We start from the raw sequence: 25,163 nt of genomic DNA on the forward strand, positions 1-25,163 counted from the left end.
CACCACCCCGCGATACAGCAAGTCATGAAGGATTTCATTGATGAGTTGCATAAAGACCCCCGGGGCCCCTTTTAATCCGAACGGCATCACGAGGAATTCATACATACTGAAACAGCTAGAGAAGGCAGTGAGGTGCTCATCTCCTTCGCGGATGCGGACTCGGTAGTAGGCTTCTACCAAGTCTAACTTGGAGAATACCCGGCCCTCCTGTAACTGTCCCAAAATATCAGATATTAATGGGATAGGATAGGCGTTGGTTTGGGTAACCGCATTGAGTTTCCTGAAGTCAATGCATAAACGAAGGTCGCCCTCCTTTTTTCGGACAAAAAACGCGGGGGCCGAGTTTGGGGCATTCGATGGGCGAATGAACCCTTTGTCAAGGAAGTCCCGAAGAACAGTGCGCTCGGAAGCGCTCATAGGGTAAATTTTACTTTTGGTTAATGTGCAGTCCTTGACCACCTCAATTGTACAGTCCGAGGCCCGGTGGGGGGGTAAGGTATCACATTCTTTAAGGTCGAAGACATCCGCAAAGTCTCGATATACGTTAGGTAGGACTGGAAGTGCTGGGACATCGGAGGCCAATGCTGGGACGGGCGGATATAACAGCGCAAAGTTCTGTCGGTGCTGATCGCACATGGGGCTGGCGAAGGAGATAGTGTTTGTTTCCCAGTTAATACTGGGACTATGTCCTTTAATCCAGTTAATACCCAAGACCACTTCAAAACGGATAGGGGCTATAGTGAAGTCTATTTGCTCCCAGTGGGAGCCAATTCCCATTGCCACCCCTATGGTGCGGTGATCAACTGGACCCCCCTGGAAATGGCTCCCGTCCATTTGGGCAAATTGGACAGGGGCGGGTAAAGCCTCAGATTCGGCTCTGAGTGCAGCAAAAGTGGCTTCGCTTATGAGAGTGCGACAGCAACCGGAGTCGATTAGTGCTTTGACGGGTAGTTGTGGGCCACCGTTAAGGTGTTGTAAAACTGCATCCACATAGACGGTGGAGTCCACTTCTTTGATTTTGGTAGGAGCATTCGGTTTAGCAGGAGGATCCTGAGAGGTCTGTGGAGACGCTCCATTCACCACAGACCGGAGCCGTTTTTTGACAAGTCGAGGGGAGATTCCAGGTTTAAGGCTGGAGAATTCCAAGGATTTTCCTCATCCGAAGAGGGAAAGTTGTCCCCCAATGGGGCACTTGTAATCCGAGACCCGGCGGGGTCGTTGGTAGTAGGCAGGGAGGCTGGGTCTCCGGCATGGAGTGCAGAGGGTGTGGGTCTTCCCGGAGCTGCGCTGCGGGTGGCCGCGGTGCCTCTGCGTGGTGGACGACCTCTGGCGCGGGTTGTCGTGCTGGGACGAAATAATTCATGGCGGTGCGGGCAAACAGCTGCAAAGTGGCCCATTTCTCCGCAAGTAAGACAGGCACCTCTCTGAAATCGGGCTTCACGTTCCTGGGGCGGACGTGGAGGATTTCGTGGGACGGGCGGTGGTGCCTTGGATTGAGGCTTTTGGGTGCCTTTTTCCTTGTGCTTTTGACGGACTAGAGAAATAAAGCGTCGGCGGCTTTCCACTTCCTCGGCCAATAGAATCCAGTCTTCAAGGGTATCGGGATCGCCCCGCATGTATGACCAGTTCAGAACGTCAGGGTGCAAGGCTTCCCTGAAATGATGAATTAGGGTGGTCTCGGGCCAACCTACAATTTTACTTGCCAGTCGTTGAAATTCATCGGCAAATTCTCGAACTGTAGCAGAGCCTTGTTTTAGTTGTAAGAGTTCCGTTTTGGCTCTTTCCCCCAGGAAGGGGTCTTCAAACCTCCTTCTCAGAGCAGTCATGAAGTTGTTGAGGGAACGAATAGCCCGAGAGCGGGTGTCAAACTGGAGGACCATCCAGTCAGCTGCTTTACCTGTCAGAAGGGAAGCTACATAACGCACCCGGCTATCTTCCGTGGGGAAAAGTTGTCCTTGTTCTCGCATATAACTGTCCACTTGATGCAAGAAACAAGGCAAAGTCTCGAGAGATCCGTCGTACGTAGTCCTCAATTTAAGTTGCTTCCAAGGGCCGGGCGCAGGTTGGCCCGGTTGCACGGGTGGTCCGGGCGGAGGAACAACGGGAGCTCCGGGAGGCAAGGGTGGAGCAGGCACATTAGCGGGTGGTTGGGGTGGCTGGATGGGCACCCCCTGACCCGGTATCGGAACGGGCTGTGCCTGGGCTATCAGGGTTTGTTGTAATTGCCTGTTATCCTGAAGCATACGTTCCATTAGTTCTTGGAGTTGATCAACACGGTCGGAGAGCTCCCGATTCTGGGCTCGTAAGAGGTGAACCTCCTCACTTGGGCCACCAGTAAGATGAGGTTTACTGGTCCGGAAGCTCGTGGCCCATTGAGAGCTATCTCCATAAAGATCCTCGTCTTCAGACTCTCCTGAGTCTCGACGTCGGTCAGCCAAACGGCGTGCGCGTTGGGTCGCGCGCGACGGGACGAACGCCGGGGAAAAAGACAGACCTGATAGCCCTTGTACAGTGTCCTTGGGGCGCGTATCCATTTTCGCCCGATCCCTAACCCTTGCTGCTGCCGCCTTGGCTGCTTCAGCAGCCTCTCTCTCTCTTGCGACCTTAGCCGCTTCGGCGGCATCCTTATCCGCAAGAACTTTGGCGTTCTCAAGTCTTAGGGCAGCCTCCGCCGTAATGCGCGGTAAAAGTTCTGTTTCCAGGAGTGAGAGTATGGGGTCGGGTTCCCCGCCCAGCAAGGGTTGTATTCGGACCGCCAGTGCGGGTGCATCGGCTCCAAAAGTCGAGGTCAAAGCTTGAGCCAAGGTGGCTACCGGGGTGTCCTTTGTACATTCCACAAGGAGAAGAGCAGTGTGAATAGCGACTCGCTTGGCTTCAGCCTGACAGCTGGCCGCATCCGGGATCAGGGAAAAACCCTCCGGCGGGGCTCCCGCCATGGTAGAACTAGAGGAAAGAGTCTCTCGAGAAATAAGATTATCCAAAAGTCCAGTTAGTACTTGTAAATCCTCAGTTGCCAACCGGGCATCGTCCAGTAATTGATCCAAGTCTTGAAGATCTAAACGAGTATCAGTATCCTCCGACGTCAACATCCAGAGAGTCCCTTTAAGAGATTGCCACTGTTCCTGTACCAGTCCCCTCAAGCGGCAAACCTCTAGGGTGGTTCTGAAGAGTTCAGCGACTATGTCCTGTAACAGGGTGGGATCCTTCCGAGAGGAATCCAGGATAGTAGGTCACTCGGAGAGCTTCTCAGCTCCCATCCAAGTGACAGGCGAACCCCCCTGGGCTCCAGCCTGACTAGTAGTACAATGAAGAAGGTGAAGGATAGCTGCCATAATGTAAGCTCCTGACCCTTCGAACCAGAAATCACCACAGAGTCATATAGAATCCAAGCAGATGGCTTTTACTGGTCAAAAAGGCAATACAGTGCATACAGGGAACTATGGCAGCTATGAGAGTCTCACTAGCCGAACGATAATATAAGGCAGTAAATGGCGGGAGATTATACAACAACAGCATACACAGACAGAGTCAACTTTCCCAGGAGCAGTATTCCCAGGCCTTGGTATGTGTGGTCGGCCTTGAGGCTAGACAGTACAGTACCGACACAGAAACAATACTGAAACCGAGATAGCAGCCTGACAGTTTTGATGTGTTTAGCAATAAGCCCCTCAAAATCTTTTTTTGCATCTCTAATTATCTGCTTGCCTTTCCTTTGTGCAAGTTTGTGTTTGCTTCTGTTCACCTCGTTTGGGCAAACCTTCCAGTCTCTGAAGGAAGACTTTTTTTCTCTAATTGCTTCCTTCACCTTACCTGTTAGCCATGGTGGTGACCTCTTGGACTTATTACTACCTTTCCTGACCTGCGGTATTCAAGCTAGCTGAGCCTCTAGTAATGTGGACTTGAGTAACCCCCAAGCCTTTTCAAGAGATTTAACCCTCCTAACTGTTCCTTTCAACTTCCTCTTTACCAGTTTTCTCATTTTAGAGAAGTTCCCTCTTTTAAAGTCAAAGGTAATTGTGTGAGATTTCCCAGTCACTTTCCCACTTACATATCAATTAAATTTGATGCCATTGTGATCACTATTGCCAACTGGCTCAACTACATCCACATCCCGCACTAAATCACTGGCAGCACCACAGAGTATTAAATCCAGGATCGCCTCCCCTCTGGTTGGGTCTATGACCAACTGTTCGAGGGCACAGTCATTTAGAATGTCTAAAAAAATTTCTCTTTGACTTGACTGGAGCATACATTTATCCAATCAATACGAGGGAAGTTGAAGTCTCCCATTATTACTACTTCATTACCTTTACATGCTTCCCTATTTTCATTCTCCATCTCAAGATCACCCTAAGCCATTTGGTCAGGGGGCCGATAGGACGTCCCCAGTACTAAATCTCTTTTGGGGCCTGTAATCGTCACCCATAAGGATTCTGTGGACGAGTCTGCCCTTTTTATGATCTCTAGCTTATTAGACACTATGCCTTCCTTGATATACATAGCAACACCCCCTCCAATACGACCTTCCCTGTCATTTCTATACAGTTTGTAACCAGGGATGACTGTATCCCACTGGTTCTCTGCCCTCCACCAGGTTTCTGTAATGCTCACTATATCTATGTTTTCCCTTAAAACCATGCACTCTAATTCCCCCATTTTTGCTTGGAGGCTTCTAGCATTAGCATAGAAACACCTCAACACTGTTTCTCTCTTTCGACTTGCCTGGCATGCGCCTTTGGGCATCTTTAAGTGGCTATCCATCCTTTTTTCTCCATTCCCTTTCATGTCCAAGTAATTCCCATGTGGGCAATCTGAAGCAATTTTCCCTTTGTCCATGTGCACTGAGTTTGCCCGAACCGGATGCTTCTCAGCTCCTGTCGGCTTCCCCCCCCCCAGGTTCAGTTTAAAAGCTGCTCTGCCACCTTTTTTATATTATGCACCAGCAGTCTGGTTCCATCCTGGTTCAAGTGGAGCCCATCCCTTTTGTATAGGCTCGGCTTGTCCCAAAATGTTGCCCAGTTCCTTACAAATCTAAAGCCCTCTTCCCTGCACCACCGTCTCATCCATGCATTGAGACTCACCAACTGTGCCTGCCTAGCTGGTCCTGCACGTGGAACAGGTAGCATTTCTGAGAAAGCTACCTTGGAGGTCCTGGCTTTTAGTCTCCTGCCTAGCAACCTAAATTTGGATTCCAAGACCTCCGGACTACATTACAGCCTAGATCCCTCAGAATTAAACTATTTATTTACAGAAATTTCACACTGCCTCCCCAGGGAACCTGCCTGAGGGGGCTGACGCAACAAAACATAACATCGATCGAACATTACACATTCTTAATTAAGATCCAGCATAAAACAACCAACCAGAGCCTAAAGACAGAGATGATTAAGAAGCTTAAAATGAAAACCGGTTTCCAGACTAAAACATGCCATTCAAATGGTGGAAAAATATCCACCCCTGAATTAAAAGCCAGAGTAAACAGAAATGTTGCTGCCTGGTGCCTCAAGGACAGTGACCCTGGCACCAGGCCAGCCCTCAAGGGGAAGGCATTCCACAGGTTGGGTGCCACTACCGAAAAAGCCCTGCCGCCTCTGGAGCACAGGGCTCATCAGGCCCATCTTAACTGGTGGGCTGAACTATGAGAGTCTCTTGAAGGACCTTGAAACTATTAAAGGCCTTAGCTGGCCAGTACGGGAACAGAGGACATGCGGATGTGCGAGTGACTCCCATGAAACTCAGCCATGCAAGCGTGCCCACGCTGGTCCGTCTAGCAAGGAAAGCGGAACGACTGTTTCAGCCAGTCTGATGTCGCTGGGGCACGGGGCCAAAGAACACGCCCATACCGGCCTGGCACCGTCATTATGCCCTCAAGGGCACAGAGGTTTCATTTGTTCACCTGTTCATTGCCAGATGGATCCTACCCAGGGCAAGCAGAGCAGAATCCCACCCACCCCCAGCCCACTGTGCCCACTGAAATCGTGTCCAGGGAGTTTGGGGAACCCCAGGAGCCACAATGGGAGTAAGAATCGACAAGCACCGCCTCTTTTTTTTCTGCTGCTGATGGAAAACATGGTGAGAAGAGTTCACATTTGTAAGGATTTATTACTGAACTATAAGCAAATATCTGAAAGATTTATGTCCCATATGCTCCAGAATCTACCCAAGGAATTATGTTACAAACTGAGTTTCTATGTTGGCTTTTAAAACTGACGTTTACAGTGCTTCTTTTGACTGGCCGAGGTCCAGGGTCCCCACCCTTTTTTGAGCCTGTGGAATTCTGACGCAGGGTGGTGAGTGCGGCCACAAAATGGCTGCCACAACAGGCGGGGCCAACCACGAAATGTCACAGGGGGAGGGTAAGCGTAACTCTGATATTAATTCTTCAACATTTTAGGCAGAAGTTCTGTTTAACAGGATGCTTTTCAAAATAAATGTACAGTTTAAAAACATTTTCTTGCATTGGCAAAGCTTCCCTTCAGTCACACCGTGAAGATGCAGCAGCTGCCAAAGCAATGTTGTTGTTTGTAATCTGCACAACCAATCAGATCTTCAATGGCCAATCAGAAGTCTTTCTGGGCAAAAGTCCCACCTGGCCCCACCTGGCACTTTGTAGAAACACTTGGCGAGCACGAGAAAAGGCGCTGGTAGGTGCCATGGTGCCCACAGACACCATGTTGGGGACCCCCATCTATTTAAAAGCTGCTGGAAAGGAGGCATTCTGTTCGCATCTTGCAAGGAAAGGAATGGACTCCAGAACATAAAACTTGCCAAAAGGGAAAGGGAAAAGAAAACCAGAAATGTTAGCTTTGGTGAGGGGGGGGAGGAGATTGTGATGCTCAAATGCGATCTTGTGCTGCATCAACAGAAGTCATAGTGTCCAGATCATGTGAAGTGATGGTATCGCTTTACTCTGCTCTGGTTCGACCTCACCTAGAGTATTGTGTTCAGTTTTGGGCACCACAATTTAAGAAGGATGTAGATAAGCTGGAGCGTATCCAGAGGAGGGCAACAAAGATGGTGAGGGGTCTGGAGACCAAGTCCTATGAGGAAAGGCTGAAGGATCTGGGTATGTTTAGCCTGAAGAGGAGAAGACTGAGAGGGGATAGGATAACCATCTTCAAGGTCTTGAAGGGCTGTAATATAGAGGAGGGTGCCGAGTTGATTTCAGTTGCCCCAGAAGGTCGGACCAGAACTAATGGGTTAAAATTAAATCAAAAGTTTCAATCTAGACATTAGGAAAAACTTTCTGACAGTGCGGTTCTTCAGTGGAACAGGCTTCCTCGGGAGGTGGTGGGCTCTCCTTCCCGGGAGGTTTTTAAGCAGAGGCTAGATGGCCATCTGTCAGCAATGCTGATTCTATGACCTTAGGCAGATTATGAGAGGGAGGGCATCTTGGCCTACTTCTGGGCATGGAGTAGGGGGGTCACTGGGATTGTGGGGGGGGGTAGTTTGGAATTTCCTGCATTGTGCAGGGCGTTGGACTAGATGACCCTGGTGGTCCCTTCCAACTCTATGATTCTATGATTCATCACTATTCATGGCACAAACACCAAACACGAGCAACCCACAGCCCTCTCCCCACTCAGCACATTCTCATGGGATGTTCTGGAGGTAAAATGCCACACATACCATATAATACATTACAATTTGAAAAATGTGTCATTGCCACGACAAAGCCACCGCATTCCAGAAAAATCTGAAGCCGGCACAACGGCTCAGGCAAAAACACTGTGCCAATGACTAGGAATAATAAAGATTTCCTGGAAAAGTCCTCATGAATTAGGCTTCAGGGATCTCTTCCCAGCCCCCTAATCAAATTACTTTAAATGTTAACCAATTTTTTTAAAGCACCCATGTCACAAAGACACCATCTTGATATTTAGCTAAATTTAAAGATTTAACAACCAACTATTTATGGCATTTCAGTCCACCTACCAACGTATGAAGATTGAAGTGCCTGGACCTCCGCACACTCTTCAGGAACCTCCTACTCATCTTTTGAGCATGCCACACCGAAATGAACATGACGGCTTTATCGAAAGTTTCTCCAAAAACTTCCTGCTGCGCCAAAGCAAGTGACCCCTACACACCAAGTGACGCTCCAACAAGTCCGGCAGCTCTGCGCAAACAGATGCTGACTAATCTCCCTCTGGCTGCATTCACTCATCGTGATAAATCCCATTTCCATCTGTTTCATGTTTCGGCAAAGCTGTCTGATTGACAGGCATATAAAAACCCTTCATTCTTGCTTTTTCTGCAGAATACGCCCCCAACCCAGCATTTGAAATGTGGTGCTAGAGGAGAGTTCCAGAGGTATCATGGATCACCAACAGACAAATAAGCCAGTTCTAGATCAAAGCAAGCCTGGCAGCGACAGACAAATTGGGAAAATGTGGTTTAGATCCTATTTCTGTTAGGTGGATCTTTAACTGGTTGACAGATCGCACCCAAAGAGTGCTTGTTAATGGCTCCTTACCCACTTGGAGGGGAGTGACTAGTGGAGTGCCTCAGGGATCTGTGTGGGCCCTGTGCTGTTCAACATATTTATAAATGATTTGGATGAAGGAATAGAGGGGATGCTTATTAAATTGGCAGATGATACTAAACGGGGAGGGGTAGCAAATACGGTAGAAGACAGAGCCAGGATACAGGATGATCTTGACAGGCTGAAGAATTGGGCTAAAACTAATAAAATGCACTTCAAAAAAGATAAATGTAAAAGTCTGCATTTAGGTAGAAAAAACCAAATGCATAATTACAGAATGGGGGAGACTTGTTTGAGCAGTAGTGTGTGTGAAAAGGATCGTGGGGGTCTTAAGTAGACCAAATACTGCCTGGTGTTAGCACATCTAGTAGAGAAATGTAGGCAATTGGTAGGAGAATAACTGTCACTTGCATTTTGAGTCAGCTTTTGACTCAATTCTGGATGAAGCCAGCAAAATCTGCACTGGAAAGGAGACTGGCAAGAGGCACCTTAAGGGGGGGCGGGGGAGCTCTTAGGAGCCACGTTTGACCCCTGTGGCGGCATGAGTGCCACTTATGCTCCACCACAGGAACACTCGCACCGTCTCTGGGGAGCGGCACAAGCTACAGGTGCCAGCACTGCCTCACCAGCAGTGATCCCCTGGTGCCAAAGGGGGGGGGCGTGTTCCCCCAGGGTCAGGGGCTGCTTTTGGTCAGCTCCCAAAGCCATTTCGCCCCTGGAACACTTCCCCTTTAGCCAGCACAAACTTGTGCCTGCAAAAAGGCAGGTGTGTAGCCCTATGAAATTCTATGGAACAGTTTCACATGGTTGTTGTTTTAATCACACTTTTTACCTGTATTTTCGGGCCGGCAAACCACTCAGGAGGCGGCGCGGCTGCACCATCCCTAGGGCCAACACAACTACACCCCCAGATCTGCACAGTATGACACCTTATAAAGTGCCTTTGCTCGCACACACCTCAATTCAAGGTTGCTGCTTCAATAAAAGGCACCTCCACAGGACATGGCCGTGCACATTAAAATCAATACTCATTGTATGCTGATGATACAGCTATTCTTACTCAACCCAGGCTGGGTCTCTCATGTGTACATAAGGAACCTACAAAGTACTGCAGAAAAGAGTAAAATCATAGAATTGGAAGGGATTACCAGGGTCATCTAGTCCAACCCCTGCACAATGCAGGAAATTTACAACTACCACCCCCCACACACCCCAGTGACCCCCACTACATGCCCAGAAGATGACCAAGATGCATTCCCTCTCATCATCTGCTTAAGGTTATAGAATCAGCATTGCTGACAGATGGCCATCTAACCTCTGCTTAAAAGCCTCCAGGGAAAGATAGCGCACCACCTCCTGAGGAAGCCTGTTCCACTGAAGAACCGCTCTGTTAGAAAATTCTTCCTAATGTCTAGACAGAAACTCTTTCAATTTAATTTCAACCCGTTGTTTCTAGTCCGACCTTCTGGGGCAACAGAAAACAACTCGGCTCCCTCCTCTATGTGACAGCCCCCCAAGTACTTGAACATGGTTATCATATCCCCTCTCAGTCTTCTCTACAGGCTAAACATACCCAGCTCCTTCAACCTTTCCTTATAGGACTTAGTCTCCAGACCCCTCACCATCTTTGTTGCCCTCCTCTGGACATGTTCCAGCTTGTCTACATCCTTGTTAAATTGTGGTGCCCAAAACTGAACACAGTACTTTAGGTGAGGTCTAACCAGAGCAGAGTAAAGCGATACCATCACATCGCGTGATCTGGACACTATCTGTTGATGCAGCCCAAGACCTCATTTGCCTTTTTAGCTACCGCATCACATTGCTGACTCATGTTCAGTGTTTGGTCTACTAAGACCCCAAGATCCTTTTTGCACACACTACTGATAAGACAAGTCTCCCCCATCCTATGATTAGGCATTTGATTTTTCCTACCTAAATGTAGAACTTCACATTTATCTGTGTTGAAGTGCATTTTATTAATTTTAGCCCAGTTCTCCAGCCTGTCAAGATCATCCTGTATCCTGGCTATGTCGTCTACTGTATTTGCTACCCCTCCCAATTTAGTACTCGGGAATACTTGGAAATTAATGAAATAAAGCTAAGTTACGGTCTTTCCAACCAGCAAAGTTAACTTCACATGTCCCATGGACAGGCATCCACTGGGACAAGTACAGCCCTGGGAGTATTCAGTGGTTACATTTCATTCTTTTAGCAAATGGACTGCACATTTCCCGCATGCACAAGTAAATGCTGAAAAGGCTGCTGAAGCAACTGGTGGACATTTTGTTCCTCTTGCAGTTCATGCACACAGGGTCAAAGTGGTGCCTCAACTACTTTATGGGGTACCTACATAGAGAACATACATGTTCAAATCCTCCAAGCTATTCTGGGACTCCCTAAATGTGTAACAGTGGCAGTTTTAAGACTCAAGGTGGGATTATGTTCATTAACGGCTGTTTGTAAGGATCACATCCATAAACCTCTGGCTGACTATTTGCCATAGAGATCCCGCCTCTAGTCTGGCCTCTTTACTATTGAGCAAATGGAAAATACCGTCCAAAAAATTAACTGTGCTGAATTTTCTATCCTGGTCTTACTGTTGTTGTTTGTTTGTTTGGTATTTCTTGGAGGTTGCCCTTCCAAATACTAACCATGGCCAACCCTGTTCTACTATCTGGAAAAGGCCTGGGCATTAGTCAAGCAAAGGATCTGTGATATCTATTACTAGAACATGTATCCTGTGGCACATAGACCTTGCCTTGGTCACCTTTAATGGACCTAAACTTTCCAGTACTTAAAAAAGGAGCAAGCTATTTAAAAACTTCAAGTGTATCAAAATATAGGAGAGTTTTAACATTAGCATGTGGTAATGTTTTGGCAGTAGCAATCATTGAGGTTTGTTACAAGCACACCTCTTCAAAGAAATGACCATGTCGTAGGGCAGGAATGACTGAGACTGCATCCGGTGTGCTGCTGTTTTGTAATTGTTATCAAGGAGTTGGAACTCCTCCAATTGTGGCCGTGGGCCATCCAGAGTCACAGCCAGAGAATGGAGCCTTGGACACTTACCGTAGAGGCTCTTTCTCCTCTGAGGCGAAGGGCATCCTGAGAAGTGGGTTGTTTTCCCTCTCCATCCGGGTAGGCAGGACCAAAGACTTTGACTTCCTGTTCCCTTTGGCGGGAAAACAGCCTGCAGGAAGCCAGTTATCGTCTAGCCTAGCTAAAGCAGTAGTATTGGAACAAGGACTCACAAGAATGATGCAAAAAACTGAGACAAATTAATAAGATAGACTCCGGAGAAATAAATTATTCACTTGATGCGCCACTCAGAAATTCTTATTGTAAACTAATTATTTGGGATGGGCAGGATGCCCTTCGCCTCAGAGGAGAAAGAGCCTCTACGGTAAGTGTCCAAGGCTCCATTCTCCCCTGAGGCAAGGGCATCCTGAGAAGTGGGACTTTAAAGAGCTCCCTTATGGGTGGGAAACTTATTATTCCACTACATTTTGGAGCACTCTACGGCCGAAGGCCGCTTGTGCTGAGGACCATACGTTAATTTTATAGTGTTTTACGAACGTCGATACGGAAGACCACGTGGCCGCTCGACATATTTCCTCTATAGGGGCCTGCTTATCAAAGGCTGCTGATGTTGCCATGCTGCGGAGTGAATGGGCTGTGATTCCCCTTGGTAAAGGGGTACCAGTCAATTTGTATGCCTCTGAGATACACTGTTTGAGGGTATAACTAATGGAAGCCGCTGACATTCTTTTTCCTTTGGGTTTGAAATTCCAATAAACATATAATCTGTTTGTCTAAAGTCTTTAGTACGTTCTATGAATATGCGAATAGCTCTGCGCAGGTCTAGAGAATGCCACTGTTTTTCTTTGTCGTTTGATGGTGAAGGGCAGAAAGAGGGAAGATTAATTTCTTGAGCCCTATGGAAATGAGAATTGATTTTAGGCCGAAACGTTGGGTCTGGAGTCAAAACCACCTTATCCTTATGGAATACACAGAGGCCAGTCCTAATCGAAAGGGCTCTGAGCTCCGACACCCGTCTAGCTGACGTGATAGCAGTTAGGAACAGTACCTTCATGCGAAGGTATTTAATCGGAACTGTCCTAAGTGGCTCGAAGGGGGGACCCATTAATGCTTTTAAAACCAGATTTAAGTTCCAGGATGGGAATCTGTGAATAACTGGTGGTTGAGTTTGTGATACTCCCTTTAAAAAGGCAGCAATGTGTCTATGATTTGAAATAGGCAGGCCATCTAAGAACGGTAACACCGTAGATAGGGCGGTTACCTGTCTCCTTAGAGTCGAAGCTGAGAGTTTAAGTCGTACCCCCTCCTGTAGGAAATCTAGAATTTCAGAAATAGAAGGTGAGAGAGGATTGATCTTTTTCCGCCTGGCCCATCTAACAAAAGCTTTCCATGACGAATTGTACATTCGTCTAGTGGACGGTCTACGGGCTTCCAGAATAGTATTAACTACTTCTATGGAGTACCCTTGATTTAAAAGAGACCGCCTTTCAAGTGCCAGGCGGTCAAACAGAACCATTGGGGGTCTGGGTGTTTCAGGGGACCCTGGTGTAGTATGGCTCTGCTCGGTGGAATCTGCCATGGATCCTGACAAGACATTCTTTTTAGATTCGCAAACCATGGTCTGCGGGGCCAATAAGGTGCTATGAGTATGACGTTGGCATGCTGTTGTTGAATCTTGCGGAGAACTTTGGGAAGGATGGGAATGGGTGGAAAGGCGTACAGGAGACCTTTTGGCCAATCGCTCAGTAAGGCATCTGTGCCTTCCGCCTTTGGATGGAAAAATCTGGAAAAATATCTTGGTAGTTTGTGATTTTGTTCTGAGGCGAACAAGTCGAGAGAAGGGGTGCCAAATTTTTCTGAAACTAGATGAAATGTACCCTGGTCTAATTCCCATTCCCCTTCGTCGAGAGTTTGGCGGCTTAGCCAATCGGCCTGTACATTGAGGGTCCCCTTGATATGTTCTGCCCGAATCGAGGGGATGTTCATTTGGGCCCATGAGAAAATGTTGGCCGCCTCTTTGTGAAGGGAGGAGGATCTGGAGCCTCCCTGCTTGTTCAGATATGCTTTCGTGGAAATGTTGTCCGTTCTTATAAGTATGTGATGACTTTTGATTTTTGGAGCAAATTCCCGTAAAGCAAGATTTACTGCTCTGAGCTCCAGTAAATTGATGTGATATGTCATTTCCTGAGGGGACCATAGTCCCTGGGTTAGGTGTTCCCCTAGGGTGGCTCCCCAGCCCGTTAGACTGGCATCTGAGAATATTTGCAGAGGCTCCTCGTGTATGTACTGTGTTTGTTTGTATAGGTTCGCTGGGGAGGACCACCAGCGTAGGCTCTGTTTGACCTGTGGGGAGATGACTATCGTCTTGATCCTTTTCTTGGAAATGTCTATCTGATAGGGACTCAACATCCATTGTAACGGGCGTGATTGGAATCTGGCCCATGGTACTATAGCGATGCACGATACCATCAGACCCATGAGTCTGGCTAAGGTCATCAGTCTGGCTGTTCTCTGTCTGACTATGGGTCGGGAGAGTGTGACAATTTTGTCCACCCTTTCCTTGGTTAAGGAGATGGAATTGGATACCGAGTTGATCTGAACTCCTAAGTGGGTGGCTGTTTGTGATGGTATCAGGGAGCTTTTGTGAAAATTTATTAAGTATCCATGCTCCTGGAGAATTTGAATAACTCTGGCCGTGTGACGTTTGGATAGGTCCAGAGTCGGGGCACAGATCAGGATATCGTCCAGGTACGGATGTACCTGGATACCTTCCTGTCTGAGGACGGCTATGATAGTTACCAATGTCTTGGTAAAGACTCTGGGGGCGGAAGTAAGGCCAAAGGGGAGGGCCCTGAATTGGAAATGATCGTTTCCATAGGCAAAACGAAGGAAACGTCTGTGGGAAGGGTGGACCGGGATATGGAGGTAGGCCTCCGTCAGGTCCACGGCCGTCAGAAAGGTGCCAGGGAGAAGGGACTCCACGGTAGATTTGACCGTCTCCATGCGGAAGTGTTTGCGGGTCATCCTCTTGTTGATGTACTTGAGGTTGAGGATGGCCCGCCAGTCCCCGTTTTTCTTGGGGACTGTAAAGAATATTGAGTATACTCCCTGGCATTTCTGGAGGGCCGGAACCGGTTCTATGGCCTTGATATGGAGTAGATGTTGTATTGCTTTCAGTGTAATGTTGTGTTTCCCTGATCTGGAAGGGATTGGGGACCTGAGAAAACGATCTGTAGGATAGGTTGAAAACTCTAGAAGATAGCCTTGAGTTATGATTTTGGAGACCCATTTGTCCGGTCTGGACAGAGTCCACCTCGCAGCAAACTGTTGGAGTCTCCCCCCTACCTGGGGATGGATGGCGTCACTGTTGATTGGATTTAGTAAATTTGTCTCCCCTGTCTTGTCTGGACTGGGGTCCCTGGCCTCTCTGGAATCTACCTCCTCTTCTGAAAGGACGAGAGCCCCAGGAACCTCTAGTTGGTCCCCAGGATCCTCTCCTAAATTCAGCTCTGAACCTGGTAGAAGGTCGAAAGGAACGAAAGGACTGAAAGGGAGATCTCTGATCCTTTCTTAGCTGCATAGGCATTACCTGTTTTTTATCTTTGGATTCTATAAGAATGCTATCTAGTTTTTCACCAAACAAACGACCTTCTTTCACCGGGTATGACATCAATGAGGTCTTAGCCTTAAGGTCAGCCGGCCAAACCCTTAGCCACAGGGCCCGTCTGAGGGCGGTGACCGAAGCCATTGATCTAGCTACAAACGACATAGTGTCGAGTGAAGCGTCTGCCATGAGTGAGGTAGCATTGAGTACTCTCTCTAGACCGCCGAGAGCCCTAATGTTATCCTCAGGAACCAGCTGTATAATCTTTTTGATCCATAAGTATGATGCTCTGGCGAATATGGATGTGGTGGCGCTGGCCTGAATCGCTAATGCAGAAGCCTCATGAGCCTTCCTTGCTAAAAAATCAGACTTTCTATCCAATTGGTCCCTTAGGGACCCTGCACCATGCTCTGGCACCAGGCCTGGTGATTGGAGATCCACTACCGGTGCGTCCACTAGTGGCACTTTCAGCATTTCCATGGCATGAGGTGCCAGTGTGTATAATTTTTTAACATTAGGAGGGACCTGTTTGTTAGATGAAGGCTTGTCCCATTCCTCCCTGACTGCCCTTTGAAAGAATTCAGGGAAAGGGACCGAATTAGTGCGAGGTTGCTGTCTTGGAAAAACCTCCTTAACTCCCTGCTTCCACTTTGACTTGGTCTCCTCTGAGGAATCCGTCTCCTCGTTTAGGTCTAAAGCCAGGATGGCTTTGGCCAACAACCCCTGGTAATCCTCCCCTGAGAACAGCCTATTATGTTGTTCTGTAAGCTGGAGGAATTCCTCGTCCGAGTCAAACTCGCCTTCCTCTTTTTCCTCCCCCTCCTCATTCTCTCCATCTTCCACCTCTAGAGAAGAAGAGGTAGACTTGGATATATTTGCTAAGGAGTCTCCTGTGTTACTAAAAGGAGCCTTCATGGCTGCCTTAGTGGGCCAAGAGGATAGCCTAGGGATTGTTGATGAACCAGGCTCCACTGAGTTTTCAGTAGTAGGTCTAACCATTGGCGAGGGGGGGGGGAGTCCCGAGGGGGGGGGAATACTCGAAGCCATCCAAGGATTAGGGGGCAAACGCGCCTGGTAGGCTTGAAAAGCTAACCACTGGCGCTGCAGGGCACAGTTAATAAGGTCATCTGCATCTTCCCAAGACAAAAAATGGCCGCCCGCCGCCGGCTGAGGGGGGGGGGTGCCATCTCCCGGCGGTAAAAAACCCGTTGCCGCTGTGTTACCAGTCGCCGCCGCTGACTCTGGAGCCGCCTGGAGGTTGGGAACCGGATTTTGCGTCTTGCAGGAAGAGGCGAGCGAGGTCCGCCCGGCTTTCCTCCCGGCTTTTTGTTCGGGGCTTAGTTTAGTGCCGCGTTTCTTTTTCTTAGCGCCCTGGTGCAGCGGCGCGGCTTTTCGCGCCTTTTTTATTTTAGGCTGCACCTGGGACGGCCCCTCAAGCGGCGGCTCAGCAGACTGCGGCAGAGTCCCTAAGGGTCCGCATTCGCGGCCGTTGGGAGAGCCAGTCGACTTGTGGGAGGTTTGAACCAGCCCACTTTGATAGTCCTTTTCAGAGAGGAGGTCGTCCTCTCTGAGTACAATGGCGTCGGCCATTTTGAATTCCTCTCGGCTCTAAGCCGAAAGGAATACTCACACACTGGGGGGGGGGTAGGAGGGGAACAAATATGGAACTACCACAAAGAGGAAAAGAATACACAACTTACTATAGGGTGACAAAACGAACACAATCTCTCCTAACTACCCCTATGGACTTGAGACGCACGGAGCTGTGCGAAATCTGCTGCTCTACCCGTGGAGGCAGGACAAAGACTGGCTTCCTGCAGGCTGTTTTCCCGCCAAAGGGAACAGGAAGTCAAAGTCTTTGGTCCTGCCTACCCGGATGGAGAGGGAAAACAACCCACTTCTCAGGATGCCCTTGCCTCAGGGGAGAAGAAGCGGCACTCCTTTCTGAATGTAGCCCACTGGGACCAGATCCTGGATGTTGAAAGAACTCTATAAATCAGACACGTACCTACATTTTGTTTTGATTAACGTATCACTGAAAGGTCTGTTGAGCGTATAATAAAGTTGCCTAAAAGGCTAAATACTCTCCAGAAGAGTAAGCTTTCCCAATTTCCTAAAAACAGGAAGAGGCGACGTCTCTCTCTCCCTCTCCCGCTTTGCCTCCGACAGGAGAAAAAGGAGGCACACAGTGAAGGACAGTGTTACTCCTCTGAAGATACCTGCCACAGCTGCTGGCGAAACGTCAGGAAAGAAAATACCAAGACCACGGTCACACAGCCCGGCTAACCTACAAGAACCAAAGAACTCTGACCATGAAAGCCTTCGACAATATTTTTAATTATACTGATTGAACATAAAATTCATCATTTATAATTTAGTTATCATATAAAATTGTACTAGCAATTTAAGCGTATGAATATGTTTACTTTCTGTAAGAAAAACGACCAGTATACCTAACACTTATTTCCTTACTTAGTCCATTTATACCACGGCTTTACTCCCCAGCGGGGGCCCGAAGTAGTTCACGTGGTTCTCCTCTCCTCTATTTTAGCTTCACAGCAGCTCTTGAAAGTAGGTGGGGCTGAGTGTGCGTGAGTGGACCAATGCCATTCACTAAACTTCCATGCCAGAGTGGGAATTCGAACCTGGGTCTCCCAGAACCTCATCCAAGATTCCAAGCTCTACACCATGCTAGATCTTGAAAAAGACTTGTGAATACTTAAGACAGATCTAAACACTATTGCCTTCTGTGCTATTATAGCATGAGTATCTTAAATTTTGCCAACTGAGAGGTAGGGGGGAAAGTCCTCAGACTTTTTCATGCTATACGTTTTGAGCATGGAAACCATTGGCTTAAGCAGCTTTTTACTCATTCTAAATGAGAACATATTTTACAGGTGGGTTTTTTCAGTTCTCCCCAAAATTTTCCATTGGAAAAACTGAAAAAACACCCTTGGTAGAGGGGAAATTGACACAAATAGAAAACTTCCAGGATACAGAAGAATTGACATTTATAGAGGAACCAGAAAGACTTCTTTCAGGCACGAAAAAGTCCTTTGGGCCAGGCGAGTTTGCATTGTGGGCCCCTGTTCCTGGCTGTGGATGTTATTTTGCTGCACGTCAGGCACGGCTAGGGGTCGTCAGTATACCGCCCACACGGGCCCACAGGAAGCCTTTCCAGCAGGGGATGGAGCGATTCAAGTCGTGGAAGCAACTCCTTTGCTGACGCAAGTTAAGAATAACAAGCACACTGGAACAACAGTGTAATGAAGACCAAATTGCAAAGTGATACTGCAGCACACAATGGGATAAGATTGAACCATTGTATCTGTATGTTATTACACACCAAATTAAGAGTTTCTTTATGGTGTGCACAAATTCATAAAAAGGTTAAAAACCAAAGCCTCATAGAGATATTAAAACCACCGTATATAAACAATACAGTTTGGTAACACACATAAAACCACATATGCGCTTCAGCCACAAGGCTTTCCTCAGTGGTCTCAGAAAATATATACCCACATACAAAGATTTTTCAAGTCTGAGCAGGTTGCACATTAAACTGTATATTATTATAATAAAGGCTCCAAGGGAAAAAATGTTTTCTCAGGCCTGAACTCGTCTAGGAGTCCCCCGTAGATCCGTTCAGCATGTGCCGCAACCGTACTGCTCAGGGCTGCAGGTCCACTTAGGACACATGTCTAGGTGTCCAACCAACCCACATTTATGAGGGTTTTTGTTGTTGTTGTTGTTAGTGTGTAAAAACATAAATGTAAGATTGTTCAATCTTATCACAGTGTGTTCTGCACTAGCACTTTGTATTTCCATCCGACATAAAATGGCAATTTGCCTCTCGCTGCACCTGCCCATCACGTCATTACCTCAAAACCTGCCAGAAAACTGGATCCGTCCTATTTAAAGTAGGCAACCTGACCGAACACGACATGATCAAGGAGCAAAATGCAAAAGTAGACAGACCCTGGAAAGCTTAATGATGGGTTAGAGCAGTGCGGCACCTGCCACCCAGGGACAGAACCAGGAGCGTAGAGCAACGGCTCTACTAGGAGGACCAAGGCAGACACCACAAGGCAGCAGCCTAGTTCACACCAGCTCTCTTCTGCAGGCTGGATACTGAGCAAGAAAAGGGGGTGGGTAGGTGAGAGATGGTCTGGAGCCTGAAGGAAAGGTCCCATGTCTATGACTTATGACAACGTGGAAGGGCGGATTCATTCACCCAGACTTCACAAGGTTAGGGATATGGTCAGGTGCAAAAGGTCTACTAAGGCGAACATAAGCAGCATACTTTCAAAGCCAAGCTCCCGGGGGGGGGCAACTCTCTTCCCCCACTGCTCCCACGACTGCATTCAGAACCTCCCCTTGGCCTGTCACTCCTCCTGCACCCGCTGCAGGGGCTCCTGGGCACGCAGGGCATCTACTTCATGCTCTCTGGATGGGTGCTGCCGCAAGACCATTTAAAGAGGCAAGAAAATGCGCTACTCCCAACCCTTTTAAGCTCTGTGGAGGTCAGAAGATGAATATTCTACACCAAAGCCAGAACCATTTCAAAATTCTAGAAGCAGAGGAGACCTGCTTCTTTTTACCCTACACAAACACTTAAGGCAGACCTGGAATTGGGACGGGGGGGTGGGGGGCGCGAGGATGCAAAATATCTTTTTAAAACTTTGCCCCTTTAAGCTATCAGATCTTGTTTAAATCCAATGTTCTTGTCTAGTATTAGTAGAAAAACTTTTTATTTATTAAAAGATTTTGAGGCTGTGTGTCTTGTGCTGGGATTGTGAGGCAGAACTGGGGCCCAATGGGTGTACCCCCTCACCCCACCGCCTAACAGTCTAACTGCCTGAGGTGTGAGGTGCTTCTCAGGGGGGGGTGCTCAGGCTGAGGGTCCCGGGAGTGCTGTCACATTCATGCCCCCAGGCTGCCTTGGCCTCCACGTCAACCCTAGGATGGTCTCAAGTAATAACTGGTCCCATACAAGCTAATAATCTGAAACTTAACCCCAACAAGATGGAAGCTGCACTGGGGTCAGGCTGACCCAGAATGTAAACCGCCTCCTGTCCGGGATGGGTTCGCCCTCCCATTGCAGGAGCAGGCCCCTTGCTTAGCTTTGTTGCTGGACCTGGGACGACGGCTGGATAAGCAAGTCGTGGTGGTGACCAGGAATGCCTTTCACCAGCTTCAACTGGTTAGCCAGCTAGGTTCATTCCTGGGCAGGAAAGATCTGGCCACACTATGGCGCATGCCCTGGCCACATCTAGACTAGATTGCCGCAAAGAGCTCTACATGGGGCTGCCCTTGAAAAGTGTTTTAAAGGCCTTCAAACCTTAAGGACTGCCTAGTCCCATTTGATCTTAAGTAACCAGTACAGTCATCTTCTGAGGCCCTGCTTCAGTTCCCATGTCTTTCTGAGGGCAAATGGGTGGTAACTCGAGAGGGGGCCTTCTCGGCTGTGGTGCCAAAATGATTCAACTCCCTCCCCAGGAGATTCCTCTGTCCTTGTCTATCACTTTCTTCTACCACTGCATGAAGATTTTTTTGTCTGATATTCGCTCAGCCCTCCCCAACCCTTATGTAAACCTGATGTCCTGAGTTGAAGCCAGTGTGTTCACTCACGATGTGTGAAAGTGTGCAATTTTTCAGGCCACCTCCTAATAAATCAACTGTTGGAGAGTTTCACAGCGATCAGACATTTCCCCCAAATACACGAAGAAATCCTCAGGGTCCATCAATCTCTGAGGGCAGACCATCTGAATAGATTTCCACTCCTCAGCAAAGAAAACAGACCGCTACAAGCCTAAACCTCACCTGGCCCATGAAAATAAAACCACAGAAAGTTCCTCCGCTTTCAGATTATCAACTATCCAGAACAAAACACCAAGCTGAGGGCATGTCCTGATACATGTGATGGAGTCTATGGAATCTGAGACACCCTAGATTTCTAAATCTGAAGAAATCAATTAACTCGTTTCACAGAGGTGGTAAGAAATAATTAGTGAAAACCTCACGACTTCAGACTACTGGGTTGGATCCCGTCGGAATTCCCTGCTCTACTTCCCCATTTCTCGCCTCCCAAAGCAGCCCAAACCACTCTCTCAAATGCTTTTCCTGGGGGATGGGGGAACCCCCCAGGAGAAACATGAGGGGGGAAGGCTGCTGCAGGAGGGGAGAATCACCCCTCCATTTGTGCAGGTGGATCTTTTCCAAGGGATCCAACCTATTACCGTATATACTCGCGTATAAGCCGAGTTTTTCAGCCCAAAAAAAGTGCTGAAAAAGCCCAACTCGGCTTATACGCGGGTCAATACGGTAGGGGGGAAACTTACCTTCTCTGGGAGCCAGGGGGGAAACTTACCTTCTCTGCAGGCCAGGAGAGGCCCCCGTGCGGCCTCCTGGGCACAGGGAGGGGGCTGCTGCCTACCCGCGCGCCTTCTCTGCAGGCCAGGAGCGGCCCGCGCGGCCTCCTGGGAGCAGGGAGGGGGCCGCCGCCGCCTGCCCGCGCGCCTTCCCTGGCGGCGGTGGTGGCGCCCTCCCTGCGCGCAGGAGGCCCCGCTGGCCGCTCCTGGCCCGCAGGGAAGGGGCCGCCGCCGCCTGCCCGCCTTAAGGTAAGCCTGCGGGAGGGAGCTGCATTTCCCCCTCAGCCTATACGCAGGTGCCTAATTTTTCCCCATTTTGGGGGTGAAATTAGGCACCTCGGCTTATACTCGGGTCGGCTTATACCCGAGTATATACGGTATGACCTACAGATCAGGAAGAAAAACAGCCATACTTCGCAATCACTTGAAGTTGTCATGGAAGAGGAAAATGTGCAACTTTTTACACTCAGACTATTTTTATATTCAGAATGGTACTGCAACAACAAATATTTTCCTACCTTGACTGGTGAAATATGAGAGTGAGAAACAAATCCATGTACATTCTCCACTTGTGAAAGGTTCTTCTCAGACACGTGAACAAGCTCGGGGACAGGCACCTCGCTGGAAGGCAGGCAACTGCCGTGCTCCAGTGGAGAAGGAGGGGGGCCACCATCCTGAGAGGGAGATCTCTGTAAAAATTCACAGACAGAAAGAGCTTACAAAATGGACCTCAGGGGCACAGAAAGAAGCCTTGCCCAGGAAACACATAGGAGAAGCCAGCAAGCGCGGTAATAAATACAGCAATGACCCCGGCCTGGTCACTGAACCGCCCATGTAGTGTGAGAAATCCCAATCCCACTCCTTGCCCATGAGGCTCCCTGTCCGGCCCCCCCAGAGACTCATGGCTCCTACTAAATTCCAGAATACTCCAGGGGATTTCAGGATTCCAAATATGTGCTCAGTTGACCTCACCTCTTCTTTTCTGCTTTTGGATACAGGAATAGTTATTTGCTGATAAAGAGCTTGCCTCCCTTCCTTCCTTTCCTCACAGAGGCTTCAGTATGATCAATTTGGGACTTGCGTATATACGAGCTAGACTTGCCTAATCCTTGCTGGCCTCTGAACCTGTTAGTCAGGCTCCAGGTGTTGAGGGCATGACAGACCTGGCTCAGGGACGGATTTGGATCACCCACCATCAAAAGAGGGAGGCTGGTCCCCAGGGACAGTCTGCAGCAAAACAGACCCCCAAACAGGTAAGAGCAGAACCCTACTGGTTGTCCCCAATAGCTCACAGCTCAAATCAACACATCAACAATGGCTGACAGCCTCTCCTGGATAAGGATATGGCTTTTTTGTAGGCCTCGGGCAGCAGGTTTCTCCTCCCTCCCAGGCTGCTCCTCAGCCCAAAACAGCTTCTCACCAACAACACATACAGCCAACACACAAGCCCAGGATCCCAACCACCAGGTCTAGATGCCAACTTTGTCCTCAGATACTCGCAGGCGGTACTATCAGGGGACCTCGCATCACCAGCAACACCATCTGTGGTTCAACCATTTGCTTATCATCCAACATAATTTATGTCGACGTGTGCCAACAAAGTCCATCTGCACTAGACAAACAGCCCGGGCCACATATGATAAGATAAACAGATATAAATCTGACATCAGACAGTGTAGCATTCAGAAACTAGATGAGGGGACACTATGATCTTCCCGGGTGCACTGTTGCAGCTTTTAAGATCACTATTCTCTCCCCAAAAACAAATTTTAAAGGAAAATGATGAATTAAGAGTTCATCAAAAGATTAAACACATCTCACCCCACTTTAAACAAAGGGTTAGGGTAACAGTCCAGCATAACCCACCATTTAGAGATGTTAACTGGTTCCTCCCATCATGCTTTTACGCAGTATCACACTGTCATTCCCATTCTTACTGGTCACGCTAAGTGCCCGCAGCCGGTTGGCTGTTCTGATATTTACTTTCTAAAACAAGCAGGAATCTGAAAAAAAAAATGCTTTACGCTAAACCTTGCTTACAGACCATGTTTCTCTCTCTGCAGTGTGGTTCTTCTCTCTGTAACTGACCCCCAAGAACCCGTGGCCTCTCTCTCTCTCATGCTTTGTTAACTGTAACCACAACCCAGATTTACTGAATGCCAAACAGACTCTTCTCCCCCCATCCTTTTGCTCCCCTTAATTCTAGTTTTTAATGTTCATGTAACAGTTTTTCATTTGCATCTGCAGAAGTGAGGCATGATACACAAAAGCTTACGCTGAAATAAACTTGGGCTAGTCTTCACACAGCCATCCAGGTTACATTCAGACATCAATACCAGGTAAAGTACTAGAGCAGATAATTAAACAGATGGTCTGTAAGCACTTAGAAAGAAATGCCGTGATCACTGACAGTCAACATGGGTTTCTCAAAAACAGGTCATGCCAAACTAATCTCATTTCTTTTTTTGAAAGAGTGACAAGTATGGTAGATGAAGGGAATGCTGTAGATGTAGTGTACCTTGATTTCAGTAAAGCCTTTGATAAAGTCCCCCATGATCTTCTTGAAACAAAGCTAGTAAAATGTGGGCTGGACACTGCTACTGTTAGGTGGATTGGGAATTGGTTGACCAACCGAACCCAAAGGGTGCTCATTAATGGCACAACTTCATCCTGGAGAGGAGTGACCAGTGGGGTACCACAGGGGTCTGTCCTGGGACCTGTACTATTTAATATTTTTAAAAATGACTTGGATGATGGGATAGAGAGCATGCTAATCAAATCTGCAGATGACACCAAGTTAGGAGGGGTAGTTAATACCCCAGAGGATAGGTCAGAGTTCAGAATGACCTCGATAGACTGGAGAGCTGGGCCATAAGCAATAAAATTGATTTCAATAGGGAGACGTGTGAAGTACTTCACCTAGGCAGAAACAACAAAAGGCACAGAGGTACAGGATGGGAGATAGTTGGCTTGACAACAGTACATGTGAAAGAGATCTGGGGGTCTTAGTGGACCACAAACTGAACATGAGTCAACAGTGTGATATGGCGGCTAAGAAGGCCAATGCAATTCTGGGCTGCATCAATAGGAGTATTGTGTCTAGATCAAGGGAAGTAATACTACCACTGTATTCTGCATTGGTCAGACCTCACTTGGAATACTGTGTCCAGTTTTGGGCTCTACAATTTAAGAAGGATGTTGATAAGTTGGAGCGTGTCCAGAGGAGGGTGACCAGAATGGTCAAAGGTCTGGAATCCATGCCCTATGAGGAGAGACTTAGGGAGTTGGGTTTTAGTTTGGAGAAGGTTGAGGGGAGACAAGATAGCCATGTTTAAATATTTGAAGGGATGTCACGTTGATGAGGGAACTAGCTTGTTCTCTGTTGCTCCAGAGACTAGGACACAGAGTAATGGATTTAAACTAAGAGAAAAGCGATTCCACCTAAACATTAGGAAGAACTTTCTGACAGTGAGGGCTGTTCAACGGTGGAATGCGCTGCCTCGGAGGGTGGCGGAATCCCCGTCTTTGGAGGTCTTTAAGCAGAGGCTAAATGGCCATCTGTTGGGAGAGCTTTGTTTGTGGGATCCTGCATGGTGGGGGAGGGTTGGGGTCACTGGGGATGTGGGGGGGGAGGTAGTTGTTAATTTCCTGCATTGGGCAGGAG

General features: G+C 48.1%; 1 protein-coding gene across 3 annotated transcripts in view; it reads right to left on the minus strand.

Annotated features, from left to right (window-relative positions):
- Window positions 1-25,163, minus strand: part of DLG1 (discs large MAGUK scaffold protein 1) — a 127,529-nt gene that overhangs the window by 95,625 nt on the left and 6,741 nt on the right. For all 3 annotated transcript variants that reach the window (XM_056849416.1, XM_056849415.1, XM_056849414.1), the window contains exon 4: window positions 22,018-22,188. In XM_056849416.1, coding sequence (XP_056705394.1) covers window positions 22,018-22,188 — 171 coding nt within the window. The remainder of the gene's footprint in view (window positions 1-22,017; window positions 22,189-25,163) is intronic.

This window comes from Euleptes europaea, chromosome 5 (assembly GCF_029931775.1).
Source record: "Euleptes europaea isolate rEulEur1 chromosome 5, rEulEur1.hap1, whole genome shotgun sequence".
In the NCBI taxonomy this organism is placed as follows: domain Eukaryota; kingdom Metazoa; phylum Chordata; class Lepidosauria; order Squamata; family Sphaerodactylidae; genus Euleptes; species Euleptes europaea.